The following is a 19337-nucleotide window of genomic DNA, read 5'->3' as shown; positions in this document are numbered from 1 at the left end:
AATTGTCACTCACAACATAAAACACGAGAGCCCGAAACTCTACGACATAAATCAATGTCGCGAGACAACCAAAATCGAATGATCAGACATATTAATTCCAAATACGCACGAGAAAGAGACAAAAGAGACCAAATAATCAATTACTGATCAGGGTGATTAGGACTCTATCTGGCAATTATTCCGAAACTCTAAAAGTCCTATGGGACTAAGATGCACAAAACATCTGTTCAAAAACTCTAAAATTGGCCAGAGTCCTACTCACGATGAATTCACACAGTTGTATCATACGAAGTTGTAGCCATCCCGCTCACCCAGCAGTCCACCTCGGTCTGTCCGGAAAACGTCTTCAAAACTCCTCAAATCCGAGTCCCCGGGACCTTCCTCCAGACGAATCCACTCGGGGCTTTCTCCACAGGTTTTTTCATTTCTCCAAAACGCCTTCAGGCTTCCCAACTCCGAAATTAACCCCAATAAGCGATCACCAAAATCGATCGAACAATGTATGGCGAAGACCACCAAACGGGAAGTGAGGTTCGTTTCCCCAGCGACACCACGCTGGACCGTGAAAACGCGGCAACGACGCTCATTGGCTGCTCGCTCCGTTCACTCCTCCAATCAGTTTCCAAACAACTAGAATCTGTCGCTCACCTGGCCGAACCAAGTCCGTCGGCCGCATGCACAGTGACTTCTCCAACGTTATTTATTCCAAAACAACTTATCAAAAATACCAAATAAATCCGAACGTCCTCTGACATCCTTCCAAATCATTCTCCAGACCATTCTGTCCCCGAAAGACGATCCAGCTCAACCTCCTTCTGATTTTGATGAAATCCTCCACTCCCCCTTCCGCATTGAACCAGTCGGGCTCCTACGTGCCGTTTTCCCTAGAGTTGCCCGAGAGCTGGCGACCTCTGGCAATCCGAAGACCCATGAGGCTCGCATCACGAACTCGAAGTGTCCCGGAGTCTCTCGACGATTTCTGGAGACGTTGCCACCTCAGTCCCACGATGTCGGTGCCAGATTCGATTCAACAATACAGGAAGAAATATAAAACAAAATAATTAACAAAATATACTAAACCTCTCTCGTGACTCTCGCTGTCGGTTGGTGACTTCCCGTCTGGTGATTTTTAAATTAGAAACCCACACGCGAAACGGTCGAATAAAGAAATACTATTTGTGACGGAAAATAACACGTCACAATCTATTGAGTGGCTCACAGGCGTGGGCTCTGTTGTGCCTGGGTGAGCCAATAACGACCTTTCTCTGTAGGATATCTCTGCTTTGGATTTCTATTGATGACTGCCAGTTCCGTGCTGATTGCTTGTCTCTCAGACCCCTGATGCAGTGGATGCTATACTGGAATGGGTTCTGGAGATTCTGGTGTCTTTCTGATGTTTCCCAGTGCCTCCTACTTGTTAGTGAATTCTCTGTAGAGCTGGAAATGTATTTCGTCTGACATGAAATGGCGTACAACTTGCTAAGTTGACATGAGGCTGTGGATTTATACTTTCCGAGCGTTGCTGTTGATGTGCTTTTGGTACAGTCGGTGGATGTAACGCTCAGTTACGTCTCTGCTGTGTGTGTGGATTTTCTCTGTATCTCACACTTGCGTTTATCTGGTAATTGCTCTCTCTGTAACGTGAGTTGATTGGTCCTGGCCCTAGCTCTTGGGTGAAGCTCTATTGACTGCTCGTTCATGGATTCCTTTAGTGCACTTGGGAAATCCTGTAACGTGACATTTTTGCATGGGGGTTAAAAATGCCTATTACCTTCGCCCTTCTTCGCCCTGAATCTAGTTAAACTCAAAAATTCAAAAATCTATGGGCGCCAGGTAATTTTTAGCCGCAATTACCAAACCGGAGGAGTCTACAAAATCAGTTCTAACTAATTCGAAAACCTCTAAAACGTAAACAAAAAGGGAGAAAACTAGATTTTTTGGAAAAGGTAACGGTCCTCGGTTCGCTCAGTGTACTAGGTTGTGGAGAGAGGGGTGGATTTCGGGTGGAAACGGATTAATGGGGCGGTCAAAACTACAAAAAAAAAAAGAGATCGACATTGTCCTTACATGTTTCACAATTGAAATTTTTCAAAATAAAGAATTTACATACTCTTACATAATGGTCTTACCAAAAAGACTGAAGCTCAGTCGTTGCAGTTCTTTGATGATTGTTCCCGATCATTGACCTTAAAATCTGGAGGTCGATCGACCATCCTCTCTGTTGATGATCGTAGATACTATAGATTGGTGAAGTCTTTGGTGTTGACTCTTCTGCTGTTGATGACATTCTCTTGATGCTTAATTGATTAGAGCTGCGGTTCTAATCTACACTCTCTTTGGTGGCTGTGCTCTTACTTGAACTATTGCTGACAGCGCAGATCATTGATACTCTGGAGATCGCGCCTCTTCCTAGTATGCATCCAAATTGTTGGTGATGTTTCTCCTTCTGATGAGCCTTCTGTCGACTTGAAGAAGGCGTAAATTCCCTCAGTTGTCGTCAACTTCGATGTGGCTGCTCTTGATGTGGATTTTGCAGAGGGGAGAAACACAGAGGATGAGGCCGTATCATTTATCAAGATTTGATCGTAAAATGAGAAAGTAATGCTTGACCTCTCTTCTGGTCGTTTCTGAAAGTTTCTTTCTCGATGCTGAGGTCCATGATGGCTGAAGTTTTGGATGTTCAGCGCTGCTATTGATACTCTTGATGATGTACTCTGATTTGAAGGTAGATATTGGATGAATCTATCCTCATTGTTGAACTGCTGACTTTGGATCTTCCGATAAGATGTCTTGCTTTTTATCTGTTTTTAATTGATGAGCTTTCTCATCGATTGAGGTTAACTGTTGCTGATGCTGTCCTCTGTGAGCCTTCCGTCGACTCGGAGGAGGCATAAATTCCTTCAGTCGTCATCCAGCTCGTTGTTGATTGCTAAGGGGAGAAACGCAGGGTGAGAGACGTATCACTTGCCAAATTATTCATAAATGGAATATGATACTTATCTCTCAATCCTGGAGTCTCTGGATTCCCTTAGCTCGTGGATGATGCTGACAATCTCCTGATGATTCCTGTAGAGGGTCGGGATTGTGTGACCCGATGCTTCTTAACTAATTTGAGTCTTTTTGCAGCTCTCTGGTAGGTAGTCCCGGCTCATATATTCATGAGTCGGAAGTAAATTCTCGATGAATTTCTCTTGCAGATTGAGAAGCTCCTTCCATTCTCCTTCGATGAGTTTCTCCTGGCCTTCTAATTCTTCTATGGCAAGGCCATTGATATTCTCTGCTGATTGCAACAGTCTTGTTGAATCTCGTCCAAGTTATTGACCTTGAAGTCGATCTGCTATATCTGGAGTTTTTGAACTGTGGATAATTCCCTTGTCGCTCCCATGTCAGACACTTTCCTTTTGATGTTCGTCTGTTGAATAGGGTCCAGGATTGGAGTAGACTGCGTAGGGTTGCCGATGAAGTGCTCTTGATTTGTTGACTCAGTAACTGAAATGATCGGAACAGTTATATAGCACGTCTCCTCAGTGCCTTGATTTTCTCGCTGATTATCTCTGACCTCCACGTCGGTAGGGGTTTCTGCCATGGTAACTGGGTCAGTTGTCAGGCAGGGTAACTTATCGGTGATCCTCTGTTACCGACTGCCAGGTCTTGGCGTTGCGTGCGTGGCTTGGACCACGGTTAGTCCCGTCGGAGGCCGAGGTTTTCCGAAGTCGCACAGCACTCACTCAAGGTCTAAATGTCATTGTTTACACTTAGCTGAACTTGAGATGTAAACACTGGACACAAAGGCACTGTTGATTGTCTCCAAACTGTCCGTTGAATTGCTCGTGTGGAACCCGAAAATCCGTTACACACGGAACAACCCTTTTCCCACTCTTAAAATTCACTCACTTAACACACACTTATATGCCCCGCAATCCGGCTCGAAGGACCATTTGTTAGAGATTGAGGCTATGATATTAGGGCGGATTGGGGACACGTGATATAGAAATGGTGAAATTAAAGACACGCGGATTACAAAAAAATTGGTGATGTACTTTATCTGTGGCACAAGCCACGCGTCTTGATTTTAGGGATGCATGAATTGGTTAATGTCTCAATGTCAATGTGATAATAGTTTTTTCACTGCAATAGAGATTCTCGCGATATTAAACTTGATGATTGACTCAAAATAATTGATAGTTAACTCGGAATTAATTGATAGTTGAATCAAATAGAGACGCTACACAGAGCGCTAGACTCGATATAGTACTCGGTGATGTACTCGATACTCGGTTAGTTTGATACTGTACTTTATAGGTGAATCTCGGACTAACCGATGTATACTCTTTGAGGAGCAGATTGATACTACTGAAATTTCATATTTGGCGATTTGCTTCGTGATTTACGCGTGGACCCGAAGGGTCCCGAGGTCGTTCGAGATTTTCTGTTGAGCCCGGTAATTCTGATAGAAAAATATTTACTGCGTTTCAAACAGACCTTTTTTGTCGAATGAAATCAGAGCTATGAAAAAGGGATCTATAAAAATTTGATTATCTTCGATGGATTCAGAAATATTAAGCAAACCTGAGCCCTGAGTAAATTTTCATACAGACATTCATTGTCAAATATAGTTCAGTGTTCCTTTCTTCTTATTATGCTAATTGTATTGAAAGTTTTCATGTAATAAAGTGAGAAACGTAATAAGTCAAATCAGACATTTTCATCATTTTTTGTTTCATTTAGAGTCTTCCTTACTTCTTCATTTTTATTTCTCTTTCGTTGGAGTTTAGACTATCACTGTGTTTAGGTTTGCTTCCTTCGCAGATTTGAATTGCTCTTAATTATATTCATGAATTACGCAATCACTCATTCATACACTGAAATAAATGAGTGTCTGTATCACGAATTTCATTGTCAATTGAATTTTTTCATTGCACACTTTTCAATTGAGTGTAAAAGAGTTGTTGATTATTTTTTTGGAAATATCTTGGGATTTATGGGAAAAAGCTAAATTTTTATGAGGAGTTTGAGCTCACTGAATGAGCTTTTTTTCTGAGTGAAATAGGAGCTGCAACAAAGATCTTTCTGAAAATTTTGCTATCTCCTCTAGATTACGAGATATTTTCCGAAAGTGATCCCAAAATTGAATTTGAAAATCATTAAAATAAATTTTAATTCATAAACGAACATAAAGACTTTTTTGTAGAGACAATGCAGAGCTACAAAGAAGGTTTCAATGACAATCTCGCTATCTCCTCTAGATTCTGGGATTTTGAGCAGAAAAGAATAGTCAATTTTTGTTTGAAAGCATGAAAACTTCAATTTCACTTTTGTATAAATTTTTGAAAAACCTTTTTGAAGAATGTGACCACTATATTTCGAAATAATTGCCAAAATACTTTCAAACAAATTACATTTTGGCTCGGTTTTTGGTCTTTTCACCTGATTTAAGAAGAAATGATTATCATCCCCAATTTTTCATCATTTTACGATAATTGTTTCAATTATCGAACCCAACGAAATTGAAGGATTTTTGCATTGACAAAGACCGTAAAAATGATGAACAAAATTAAATCACAATAATTTCCCTACTAAAATTGTAAATCGTCATGGATCATTTTTTCGATTTTCGTTAATTGTGGAATTATCTTGAAAACGCATGCTTTCAGGACGTAAAATCAAAGTACCTTTTCTGTAGCTTAAGAAGTTTTCAGCCAAAAATGTCTTTTGATAATTCCACCAATACCCAGTTATTCTCGAGATAACTAAACATTAACCAAAACGTAATAAATCTTTGTTTTTCACCACTCTATTCCTCATTTTTTAAAACACGTAATTCTCATTCACTCACCTTTCTTGTGGTTTTCATCATTATTAAGGTGCTTCATTCAGACATTATTGATTGAAGAATTGAAGAGAAAATTTAATTTTCCTTTTAATTCCCCCATCATTTGAATAATTTCATACTCAACCAAATACTTACAATCCACTAATTGCATCCACCACTCCACTTCTGACATTGTTTTTCGAACGTTCCTTCAAGATGTTTCAATGGTGAAGAATTACCCTAACATAATTATTGATTCATTAAAATTACACGAGAATTAAGAACACCTTCCAATCGTTCAATATATTCAGTTGCATTAACTTGCGAAGGGTACTTGATCAAGTAAGATTGTCATTATCGTGCAATATTTGTCATTGATTTTTACTTATTATGAGTGGTACTGGATGTGGAAAGATTAATTCTGTCACAGGGATCATATCATAATGTATCTCAATGGGCTGCATAACTTTATAAGCATTCAAAGTATCGCCATAATAGAATGTTTCTAAGGAGCGATACACGATTAGTATCTCGCCATTGATTATGTAGATGTCGTAAATCTCTCCAAATACCGGAAGTGAGTCCTCCTCGACTTCCAACAAAATGATAAAATTTGAAATATAATCATCGAATAAGTGGGAATTTGGAAGATTTTGGCGTAAGAATATCTGCCCAAACTGGATTTCGTCACCTATACAGTGGAATTTCTTAGATGCATTGCCGGGACTCGTTGCGAGTCGAGAACAAAGTCGAGCTTGATGACGATAAGCTAGAGTGTAGGGCATATTTTTAAAATTCCGCACGACAGGTACTAATGGCTTGAAATAATTATGGGCTCTTTCGAAACTGATACACCATTGCTGACGCGCAGGAGTGTCTTATGTAACGACACAAATCGGTTGTGAAATAGAATTTAGGAGTCTTCTTACCAGGATTCAACTTGTCAAATCTAATGATGATAATTCTATCATTCGTGGAAGGAGGTCAACTGTCTCTGTGTGAAACTCGTAAGCAAAACACACATTTGTAACCTGCAACAGGTGTACATGACATCTCATGAGCTCTAGAACATCTTCGTCGTCTGTTATCCACTCATTTATTAATGGCAAGGTGTGCATTAATCCTAGCATTTCAGCTGCGCTTTGTTTCAAACCATCCTGTAATTGTTCACGTGTGATAATAACTGGTTTATTCACCTTGAAGTGGCCGAAATCAAAGCTTATGATCCGTTGGTTAAAATCTCTCAACGAAAAAAGTTTTTTTTCGATGATGTAATAATAGAATAGATTTCTAGTGCTTACTTCGCCCACGCCACCTTCCAGAAACAGGTGCATGAGATCTTGTGGCAAGCATTGTGTGACATCAAAAACCTCGCTCTTAGCCAGTAGTGATGGTCCGTTTACTCCGTATCGTCGGGTCCAGAAATTTATTGTATTTTGCGGAACGTTCGGTGTTGTGACGGCCTCCACATGCTGCTGTTGAGTGATTTTATCACGTCTCATAAACAACCGATCATCAGAGTATAATTTCCAGTCATCGACAGTCGCTAAGCAACTTCTACACAGTCTATATGCTGAAACAGCCTCTTTAAAGCCACCCATAGATGCTGATGCTGGCCTGTCTCCGGCACAGAATAAGGTCGACCCCTTAAAATTCTTCTCTTCACCCCCAACCGTAATGGTAATTCCATCGTTCTGTAAAATTTCAATGTCTGCTAGGAAGGGTGCCAATACTCTTTGCAGACCAAATTCTTTGGGTATTGTTGATTTAACAATTGCTAATAACAACAGTATTGTCCGTTGGGAGTAATATTTCTCAATGTCCAGTAAAACATGCAGAGTTTTTCAGCCTTCGAATGGCTGCCGAGGGGATTGGCAATACCCAATTCATCGTAGTAAATTATGACAGTCAATGAGTTTGGGTTAGTCCGAAAAAACTCATTCTCTTGGTAATAAGCTCCATCAAGAACAGTTCGGAGGCAACCATCTCTCTGCGGTGTAACCCTTGTGATATTTTCAAAAATCTCCTCGTTCGTCAATAAATATTTCAAACTTTCCAAGAAAGGAATAACATAAGGAATAACATAACATAATAACATAAGAGTGATAATAAAATACACGCGTATGCGGTACCAGTTTGTTATTCTTCTTTACCCACCGACGAGATGAACTCATTTCCAACGGTTCTGGACACACCATGTTGATATTTTCAACAAGGAACTTGTCGACGTACCACTTCGTAGAGACTGAATCGAACAGCATTGAGGGTGGATATGTTTGGATGAATAGAGCCTCGACTTTATTGAATGCAACAAGGTATATATCAGGATCCATGGTTTGGCGGACTTCATCCTGTGAAGAAGATTAAACTTTTCTATGAATTAGATCAATCCATAATAAAGAAAAAGGACTAATAAATCAGGAGTGAGGTGGTGAGCCATATAATAAGTCAATTCCGAAACTTTCTGCCGTTATCCATTCGTCTCAGGAACAATTTTAGGAAAAAATTACACGAGTTTGATGGTAAACGAATTAATTTACAGTGAAAACTATTTCACACTGTCCTATACAATAATTAATCATCAAGATGGATTAATCTTTAATAAGATATCGAAAATAGGCTGGTGACGTTTTACCACTTCATTACTGAAATTAATGGTTTCATTCCCCCCCCCCCCAAAAAAATGATCGCACTTACCAATAAATTTGAAGTATGCATAGATATTAATCCTATCGCCGCACTCTTGATTTTTTCCAGACCAACGTGAGATGTTTTGCAGTTTTCCCGTATATCGAGTAAATATTCAGCTGCATGCCAATGCAATTTTTCTTGTGTCGTCAAGTTATTCACTTCATCACCTAAAAGAGAATCGAATGAATTCATTGATAAACACCTAACACACGGAAGCAACGACAGATGCAATATCGACAAAGAGAATCTATCGATATTATTACTAATCCCACTCAAATCATCGATTTATTAATATGCCTATACGTATTTAAAAACACATATGAGGGATTGTCCCTCAATGCAGCCACCTGATTTTTTGAAGGTCCCCAAAAAATCTAAAAAAAAACTGTACTTGTATACACATTAAAAGTACTCTCTGCGATTTTTTTTTCAATTTTTTCAAGCATTCGTGGTAGAGATAAATGGATCCGACGAAATTTGAAAAAAAATAGATATCTGGGGACGTTGACCTCAGAGAAAAAATAGTTTAAGACAACAAATTTTGGTTTTTACCTGAATTTTTCAAATAAATTCTTTACTATGAATAGAAAGCGGCTGCACAGAGTTTAAACTATAAAATCATCCTAAAAATTTCATTTTTACATATGGACATTTTTGTTTTTCTTGAAAACAATTGAGCTGATATGGTGATTTAAACTCAAGGTTTATCAATGAAAATGAAAATGGGACGGGCATAAGGTTCGGAGAAAGAAAATCATCACAGGTAATTCTTGACTTTGTCATCAATACTAACTTTTTATACATACGCACATTTTCTAATAACATCATTTCTTAACGTTTCATGACATTCTACATCATTTCCAGGCAAAATTAGAAGATCGTCAAAATCAACGATTACAAAGCTTCCATTCAGAAGCAAAAATTGGAAAATTTCAGAAAATAAACAGAAATTTTTGTTCCAAACTTTTTTTCTCTCAAGTCAATTTCCCCAGATAGCTATTTTTTCGAAATTTCTTCGGATCCACTTATCTCCACCATGGATGCTTGAAAAAATTTTCAAAAATTCATAGAGAGTACTTTTGATGTGTATAAAAGTACCGATTTGTTTCAGATTTTTTAGAGACATTGAAAAAAAAAGGTGGTTGGATTGACAAAGAATCCCTCATATAAGAGTGTGTTTGCCGGATTTTCTTACACTTGTATATACAACTATCGGACAAGAAGATTTTAAGCGAGATCTTTAATATTGAATCGTGTCACATATCATTTCTACGTTGAGAATCATACCTGCGTTCTCAAGTACTGGGACTGCTTGTGCATCAACATCATCGTCTAACACATCAGGGATTTCTCCACCAATGTCCATGTGATCTTCCTGGGCCTCTGGATCAATGAAACCTTCAGGATGATTACGATAGACGTGTTTGACGTACGAATCCCATTTTTTGAACGTGGCCCCACATCCTCTGTTAGTACATCGTACTCTGAATAATGCATCAAACTTGCGACGCCTAATAATGTGTTTTTGCAGCTGATCAACATTCACACACCGAACATGACATATCGAACACGTCAGATGATCCATATTAAACAAGGGGGGAATGCCATTATAAGGAACTGCGTATAGCTGTTGTTGCTAAGAAATTAGCAACAAGCTTCCGAATGGATTTTTGTTTCTCAGATTTTATTGTTTCCACTTTTTTTCCTCATTATAATATTTATTCGAATACATAGAAATGTATCTAAATTGTCTTTATATTCAATTAAATTTTTATCACCTCATCATGTGATAAAGTACTCAATTGAAAATCGAATTATAATGCAATCGAGTGAAGTTGGTTCGTTATGAAATTGTTTCATTCATACTATCACTGACAGCTCCATCAATTGTGCAAAACATGTCGAAAGGTAATTAATTTTTTATATTATTAATAATCCTCCCTCTTATTTTATATTTCTCTCTTAATATATTTCCATTTATTTTGATGATTTATATAGATTCATTGAAAAGATCTCATGATACGATTGATAGTAATTCGTCTTCACAATCAGGAACATCTTATAGAGGAAATCAAGAGGTTGGAAACACAGGTAAAAACTATTTTCTACATTCTCCATCGTTCCCAACTGAATATTTTCCCACTGTCGGATTGTATTCATTATATTTCCAATTTCTTCAACTCTAATTTTAGTATATTTTATTCAGTTGAGTTGGCAAAATTAGAGTTCCTACATTTGATACTGTTCATGTGTAATGAATTTCCCTTCCATATCATGTTTTCTTAAAGATTATTTTTCCTTTTTCAGACGAAACGTTTAATTTTACTCTCACTCCATCCCATATTCTTCGTATGTACCACAATGACATTAAATCGCGAATGATGTGAGTGGAAATGTATAATATTTAATTATTACATAGTTACTGTTTAATCTTTGATTTTCAATTCTAGATCTATTGTCGGAGTAGTTGATCAGGTTATTCCTATAATTACGCTAAGTGGTCCTGCGAGCAAGAGTTTGTTTAAATGGACCTTGAATAATGGCGATTGTGAACGAGGTGAGTGTATTTCTTGGAATAGTCAAATCAAGAGAATTGAATCATCTATTGTTTTGGGCAATGTAAGATTTTGTTAGTTAATCATCAATTGATCAATGTTGATGACTCGAATATTGGTTTTGATTTTCATGATTATGTTCTACAGGAGAGCCATTTATGACAAATCAAAATCGTCATTCAATATTTCAGTAGTGAATTTGTCGAACAGTTTAAATCGACTTAGTTCCTAGTTAAGTTTTTTGAGAATATGTTACAATCTAGGAGAGATCGCAGAATTTTTTAAGAAGCCTTTTTTGTACAGTAAAATCAGAGCTACAAAAAAGGTTACTTGGAAAATTCCATTATCCTCCTTATATTCCGAGATATTTATTTCAAACTCACCACAGAATAAAGTTAACTTAAACTGTTTGACTACGTCACTACTGATTTTACAGTGTTTTGAACTCATTAGAGACTTTTCATCGGGGGGGGGGCCTTTTTCTCTAAACTAGAATGATATTTGACGAGTAATTTTTTTTTTAACATTGAAGTAGTATTGGAGAACCGTAATTTTATGTTCTTGATGGTTTTCGCCAGAAAAACATCATTTTATTCTTAAGATTGACTATCAATTGATAAATAATTCCTTAATATAATTATGTTTTCATTATTGTGGATTTTTCATTAAATAGGTTCTCTTTATTAATGGAATTTTCATGAGGGCTGGAAATCCAAAATATATAAACGGAACAGTATTATTCCAGTTGACTATTCAGTCGAATACCACTATAAATGTGATGCACAAATTTGGCCCTAATATTCATCAATTAAATATTTTGAACCAAAATTTAAGGTTGATTGAACTGGAAGATGTGTGTAATCATCGTCAATGGATTCGTGAGTAGTATCTTCTGTTCTCAAAGATTAAAGTAATATTGCCACTGTTAGAGAAAAAACACTGAAATTTTATAAATAGTTGGAAGGAAGTTTTCCAGAGAGTTCTATTAAATTTCATTTAAAGGAATCATCAAATTTCTACATTCCACTGAGAGTGAAATCAAATTTCTCATTTTCAATTACAAAAAGAATTCAAAATTTTTAAAAGTAGCAGAAATTTCAGCCAAAAATTCCTTACAGTATGTTTTTTATTGAAATTTGATCGATGATTCTCTAGTTTTCCCTTCTTTTATTTATAGGTGTACAAGGTTTTATCAAGACCAATTTTTCCCTGATTCAAAGAGCAGAAGGATCACCTTCAGTTTGCTTTGGTGCCATTGGGGCTGATGATTTCTGTTTGGAAGTGAAAATTGTTCAGTTTGATAATCCTTTAACTCATACTTTTGAAATAGGACAAAATGTTGAGTTTCAGGGTTTTATTCGGAAATCAGGTGTGTGATATTGATTGATAACTTATATTCTCGAAGATTCTTTACCATTTCCAGTTCAATAACTCTTGAATGTCCATTTATTTATTTCAGAGGATTTTCCACCTCAACTCATTGCTCGTACCCTAGGAGACATCGTTGTGATTGATGGAGTTGTCAAAGATGTGTCCTATCTATGCGAATGTGTTAAGAGTCCCGTCGAAAATGTGAAAAAATCTCGGCAGGATTGATTCAAATTTTTTTATTTGTTTTTCATGGAAATTTTGTCCATTTTACCATCATTTATACATCAACTTTTCTTTTATTGGAATTTTTAATCGTACAAGTAAAAAATTTCCTCTCTCTACCATTGTCATTCGAAATTGTATTCAATTTATTAATTTAATCCATAAATTACCAGTATACCCCTTCTAGAAATGATTATTTCTGTTAATTTTTGTCCAAAATGTCCTTCTTAACATATGTTTAGGCTTTCAAGTGTTGTAATTTCCATTTTCTTCTCTAATATCTCATTTATTACAAACTGCAAATAACTCCTAATAATAGATAAAAAAATAAGTAGCCTGCACGAGAACGTCAAGAGACCCCAGGAGACACTCCACTAAATTTCTCGTAACCCAAGCATCTTCCCCTCACAAATTTCGATCCCCTTGAATTTAATAATGATTCGTATCTGTCATGAATTCTCAGCATTTTTCAACGTTTAGCAGTTGTTGTTTCCTCAAACTCTCTTGAGTGGTCCAACTTCCTTTCCTCCAGTTAGTAGCCTGCGTAGCCAAATATATGAAAGTTATTTTTGAGAATGGAATCACAACGGTGCACGTCTTTAACCGGAGGATGATTGACTTCATAACGTATACGATGAAGAGTTATGACGAGCACATGTCCAACCTCCAGGTGGCGAGTACAACCCTAGACATGAATGCGAACCTACAGTTTGTGAGTGGATGTTCTCCACTAAGAGACCATGAATAAAGGGTAAAAAAGCAGCATAAGTTCCTACAGACGTCGAATTTCTTTGCTGTGATCCATAAATCATCGAACTCGAGTCATTGATGCGATCAAGACTATCAGATATTAGGCATGCTCCTTCAGGTTAACACCTCAAGACATGTGGGTCTTGATCTCAGTAGTTATGATCATAAATATATCTCAATCGAGAAGTGACAACAGAATTTCATTTATATCAATACAAATTTAAAAATAAAACAATAACGATTGATACGTCAATACGTTATAATCCACGGAATTTAATATTTCATATTGATTCGAGTGGATACTTTATTTGAACGGTAAAAAAAATTATTTTCATCCATTATAAGATTAACTTATGCAAATAATTATAATGGGCGAGTTTGCTTCATGTGTTATATCAATTTTTTCATTCTAGATGTCATCACGTCCTTATAGACGTAATTATGGTGGATGTAGTTGTGGTTTCAATAGAGTCAACCATGAGAGATTGAATGGGCAGTCCTCTGAATATTCTGGATGTAATTCTGAAAATTGTCATCAGCAGTCATCGCGTCGTTCTCAATTTCAAAGAAGACAAAATTGTGAGTGTGTTTCTCTGCAACTTTTGTTATGAGTCACAATTAAAATTAGCAAAGAGAACTTTTAAAATTGATGCTCATCAATTTCCATGGTTAACATAAAATCTATTGATCTATTGATCCATTTCCCAATCATTCAAGGGCAACGTGGTACGAACAATCCCAATGATCCAAGCCAACCAAGAAGGGATCGATTTGATCATTTTCATTTCCGTAATAATCCACGTGATCAGCAGCGTCGTGGTTCACAAACAAGAAAAAATGGTTAGTGTTTTTCCATTTTTTTCACTCTTTTTATCTTGATGAATTCATTGTGTTTTTCGTCATAATTCAAGGGCCATCACGTATGAAAAAATCGTATAGAAAATTTCTATACGGATTGCGTATAGAATTTCTATAGGATTTTCGTATATGATATTCGGATATTTCTATACGGATATTTTTTATACAAATTATTTCTATAGGTTTGATCCTATACGACCCACTTCCTCATGTATAGAAACATTTCGTTAGGAGTTGCGACATTTCTCTACGTTTTTCTCTGGAGCGTTTAGACATCGTTTGTATGAAAACAAAAGTTTATGTAAATATTTATGTATAGAAATAATTCGTATAGAAAATATTCGTATAGAAATATCCGAATATCATATACGGTAATCCTATAGAATTCTTATACACAATCCGTATAGAAAGTTCCTATACGATTTTTTCATACGTGATGTGGTACGAACAATGATAATGATTCAAGCCAATCAAGAACAGTTCGATTTAATGATGTTCATTCATGGAATAATCAACGTGCTGATGATCGTCGTAATCCTCAGCGGACTCTCCGTGGAAATTTTTCACATTTTAATGAGTAGAAGGATCGATTGAAGAATCCATTTTATGATAATAATTATAATCAACAACAGAAGAGAATTGAGGAACTTGATCAAAAATTGAAACGGCTGAAAGGAGATTCAAACAAGAAGAAAACTAGAGGGGGTCGATATTTGGATTATCGTAATTCGAAGTAAATATTCTCAATTTTTTAATTTCGAAAATTAAAATTTCTGATAATGTTGGGAAGTTTGCCGGTTTTTCAGAAATTTTATGGAATCTAATTTGGAGCGTTTTCACAAATTAGTAGAAAATTGATGAGTTTCTGAAAACTTGGTGCTAATTTAAAATGGAGAGGAGAGTGAGACAAAGTAGAACGTCTTCAATCGTTAATAAGTCAATGAGGAGTGAAATTCAACGATTTTTTTCCATCATTTTTAAGCTAAAAAATTTAGCTTCTAAATGGCGTAAACTTCATTCAAATCCACCCTACCAATTTTGAGATATTCAGGATTGGAGATGTTCTACATTGCCCCACTCACCTCTGATTCTTCTGGAAGACAATCAGAAAATAATATTTTTCCGCACAATTTTGATATGATATTCGTTAGTTGTCGGGGTGGTTGATTCAGTATGGAATATCTTATATGTAATTTCTATTTTCATGGATCCATGTATAATTTTCTCGGTTGCATCAGGGATACAGCCACCTAACAATTTTTATGAGGTAGTTAAGTCACAGATCGATTCATTCCTTTATTTCAGATACTGGCGGGGTAAATTCATTCAAGAGCAACAAAAAGCAAATGAAATCGCTAAAAGCAGCTCTGGTGGAATCAAGTACTACTTGGAATTGAAATAAGAAGACTCACAATATTTTGTTTGTCGTTAATTGTATCTCGAATTGTGGATTATAATTTTGTTTTGATATTTGTGTAATTTTTTCTATTTTTTTCATCCACCACTTAATAATCAACTCTATGAATTTGTATTTTCAGTTAAGACTTCAGTGAAAAATTGGAGAGTCCAAATTCTGATAGACAATTAAATAGAAAAAAAAATCACGAACTGTTTTTATAATAACCAGCATCAGTATTTCTCCAAATATTTAATGATTCGAGCATTTTAGACTCTTTATCATACTCAAGTACTCATTAACGACCTTGTTTCGGAATTCTACTCTCTCAATACTACTCGGTTTCGATCAATGGTTTCTTTCTTACAAATTAATCATTTGTGTAAATCCATCTTGTGATCGACCAGAATCTCTTTAAGGCATCTGTTATTTTTTATCTATGGAATGTTCCAGATCGATAATTGATATGTCAAGTGAAAGAGAATCTTTTTTATTGAAATTAGTCCAAAATTCAATGATCCATCACCGGATGATTCGTACTTCTTAAGAAAAAATTATTTTGTGTGATGTTTGAGGCAAAAAGTTTTCTGTTGCTATATCGGAAGTGGTGTTAACTGTACAACACACATTCATATGAACGGAAAGGCGATGTTCGTTGACTAATTGACAGTTTGGCGTAAGAATCATTGCTTCTCTGATTCAAGACTACCGATTCTCTGGCTATTTTCTACTCTAAAAGTTTCTTCATCCTCCTATGACAACCAACTAATTAATGAAATGAAAAACCATCGAGTAAAACCTGAGGTTTTTTCCCTAGCTTGCTCTATATAATTCACTCAATGAGTTCTTAATACAGTCATACAGTCATTATGATCAAAGTATGATCGATATTTATATGTTTCTGTCATAAGTTTCAGAGCGGTTAACTTTTCTGTCATTTTGCAGTTCGACTCGAGATGAGTTGATACATAATTTTTTTATATCAATTTTTTATAAATGTTTTAATCATTATTTTGATAGACATTTTTTATACATTCTATTGTATTGTTTGAAGAAATGATTTTTCATTTTTTCCATCACAAAATTTGAAGAGGTATTTTGAATTACTTAATTAAATTTGATTTTTGCAATTTTTGGGTTACATCGAAAATGACCAATGTGAATTAATTATTTCCAGGAAGTTCAATAGTCATTCAATATTTTGTTGCGAGAATCAATTCAGAGCAAGACTGTTTCTGTTTCCATTTTTCCTCCTCAAGGCGAAGTACATTGGAGTATCAGGAAGCGAAATTCTGTTAGTTATTTTCATTTCATCTGCGTTCTAGTTGTTTGGATTTTTTTTTCAATTTTTAGTAACACGTTTGAATTTCTAGTAGTTATTCCCGACATCAAGGTAGAGTTATTTATTCGATTTAGGCTTCCTATACGTCCGAAAATTTTGAAAAAAAAAATATTTTATCATCTTGATATTCGAAGACAAAAATTGTGGGGGAGAGTGGGGTTGAGTGGGCAGACGAGGTAAAATGGACATTGGATTTTGTCCAGAAAATCGGGTGAGAATTTTTTAAAAAATCATTTTCCCACTCCAAAATTCCCTTCCATTTTTAGAAAATTTCCGTTTTTTGCGAATATCTTTGGTTCTAATCGTCGTAGCGCATTTTTACGAATTGCATATGAACGCTGAACTAATTTACCATCAATTAAGGTGGTTAAAAACTCATTTATGATGAAAATTAGGGGAGTATGAGTCAAAAACCGATTATCATGTAATGGCTCATATCTCTGTCAATATACGCCAAAAACGTATGTCCATAAGATGCCTCATACCTCTGTCAATTTAATATGCAATCCGTAAAAATGCGCTACGACAATCAGAACCAAAGCTATTGGCAGAAAACTGAAATTTTGAAGAAAAAAGGGATTCTCCCCTCCAATTTCCAGCTGACATTTTTGTTTACAATTTTCCGAATTCCGATGGTTTCATTGTGATTAGACGGCCCAGAATAAGTGGTATACACCCCCTTTGAGGCAAAAAATTCAAAATTGGCAAAAGTTCAATTTCCTCCTGAGAAACGTGGGGAAGAGGTTAGATTTTTTCGAAATTCCAGTTTTTCGCCAATATCTCCGGTTCTTATTGTCATAGTGCATTCTTCCGAATTGTATATTGAAGCTGAGCTTATTTCCCACTGATTTAGGTACTCACAAAGTCATTTTCGATGGAAATTGATAGAAATGTGAGTCATCTTATGGACATGAGTTTTTAGCGCATATCTCGTTCAATTTCCATCGAAAATGACTTTGTGAGTACCTAAATCTGTGGGAAATAAGCTCAGCTTTAATATGCGATTCAGAAGAAAGCGCTACTAGAATGAGAACCAGAGATATTCACAAAAAACGAAAATTTTCAAACAATCGAAGGGGTTTTCCTTAAATTTAGGAGTGAAAAAATTACTCCATCCAAAAAATTGAAAATTTCGCTTTTTCTTATGGTTCCCATGGTACAATTTCCCTGGCTTTCCAATGGGAACATCCAGGAAATTCTACCACCAAGACTTCTATTAACCCCTCACGTACGGGGCCTTCAGCGCTCGATCTGTCCCAACGGCCGGACGGTAGATAGGAATAGCGTGTTAAAGGTCGATCCAATGGATCGACCCCGGCACGAAGGACAGGAAGGCGGGTCGATCTCATGGATCGAGCCCGTACGTGAGGGGTTAAGGTGTTCATATTGTCACGTCTTCCTCTAGTTTATTTTTTTTTCTACTACGAAAAAAATTTTAAATGTGATGGATTTCTCTTTTTATGATGTCAACGAACAGTACAATTTGCGGGAGGTTAGTGAAAAAATCGAGAAATTCTAAAACAAAAAGATCACTTCGATCGCATTCTTAATTTTTCCGTCGGTAAATATCTATAATTCGGTTATTTCTAATTTCCGAGCTGTTCTCTCAAGAATTTAACTCAGAATGGATGACTTGGCCGTGGAAAAAGTTTACTCACTGCTAGGGTTATGTTCTTGGTTTATTCTCCTTTGCATGGGAGGGTTCTAGTGATCTGTCGGAGTAAGGAGATACCGGCTATCCAGACACATTTACATTAAATTTTTCATTGATTCTGTTAATGATAATTTCTTTTTTTCATTTTTATTAGATAACTTGAAATTGTAGAGATGAATCCACTCAACAGACTGAACATTGTTCGATACGATGTTATACCACATGATGAATATCTTACTGAAGAAGAAATTTGGTATTTTACTAACAATAGACTCTATTTTGAATCGATTCTATTGGAATGTGAACCCATTTCTGACTTTATTCATGGTGTTCCTCATAAAACTAACAATTATTTTTTACTATCAAATTTTGTTCTGTAATTATAGATCAAATCCATTTACTAATGACTGAAATTTATGTATTTAATGTAGATGCAATCATCTTGAGAGAAAAAAAACGACGATCCAGGAGAATCGCTAAGCTAAGGAGAAAAGCATTGACTAAGAACTAATCCAGTCTCTATTGTCGAAATACCATGTATTTTGAATGTTTATTTCGTCAGAAAAAGTTTCATTGCAAATAAACTAGAAAACAAATTGAGATCGACGTGTTTTGCTGTTACATAATTCAATGACATCGATTTCACAATTTTTGTTACCAGAATCAAAAATTCCGGAGTCCGTTTA

General features: G+C 36.0%; 1 protein-coding gene across 2 annotated transcripts; it reads left to right on the top strand.

Annotated features, from left to right (window-relative positions):
* Positions 1-8945: 8945 nt before the first annotated feature.
* Positions 8946-12826, top strand: LOC107046036. Of its 2 annotated transcripts, XR_001461509.1 has the most exons (9): positions 8946-9266; positions 9615-9971; positions 10035-10411; positions 10502-10594; positions 10811-10886; positions 10954-11060; positions 11732-11936; positions 12236-12427; positions 12518-12826. XR_001461509.1 is itself a non-coding variant. In XM_015268489.1 (7 exons), exons 4-7 carry the CDS (start codon positions 11043-11045, stop codon positions 12652-12654), a joined length of 552 nt encoding a protein of 183 aa, XP_015123975.1. In that variant the 5' UTR covers positions 10002-10411; positions 10502-10594; positions 10811-10886; positions 10954-11042; the 3' UTR covers positions 12655-12826. The 2 variants fall into 2 exon arrangements, 1 of the variants encoding a protein (XP_015123975.1); XM_015268489.1 differs by lacking the exons at positions 8946-9266; positions 9615-9971 and having other exon boundaries at positions 10002-10411.
* Positions 12827-19337: the final 6511 nt, after the last annotated feature.

Source organism: Diachasma alloeum, unplaced genomic scaffold (genome assembly GCF_001412515.2).
Source record: "Diachasma alloeum isolate Michigan unplaced genomic scaffold, Dall2.0 Dall_scaffold_01184, whole genome shotgun sequence".
Lineage (NCBI taxonomy): Eukaryota > Metazoa > Arthropoda > Insecta > Hymenoptera > Braconidae > Diachasma > Diachasma alloeum.
Note: the sequence above shows the minus strand (reverse complement) of the source record. Positions and strands in the feature narration are given on the sequence as shown.

Excerpts from the sequence above, each read along its gene's own strand:
- LOC107046036 (XM_015268489.1), top strand. Across the intron at positions 11,937-12,235 it reads TAATCATCGTCAATGGATTC|GTGTACAAGGTTTTATCAAG; the intron begins GTGAGTAGTATC and ends TTTTATTTATAG. Across the intron at positions 12,428-12,517 it reads GGGTTTTATTCGGAAATCAG|AGGATTTTCCACCTCAACTC; the intron begins GTGTGTGATATT and ends TATTTATTTCAG.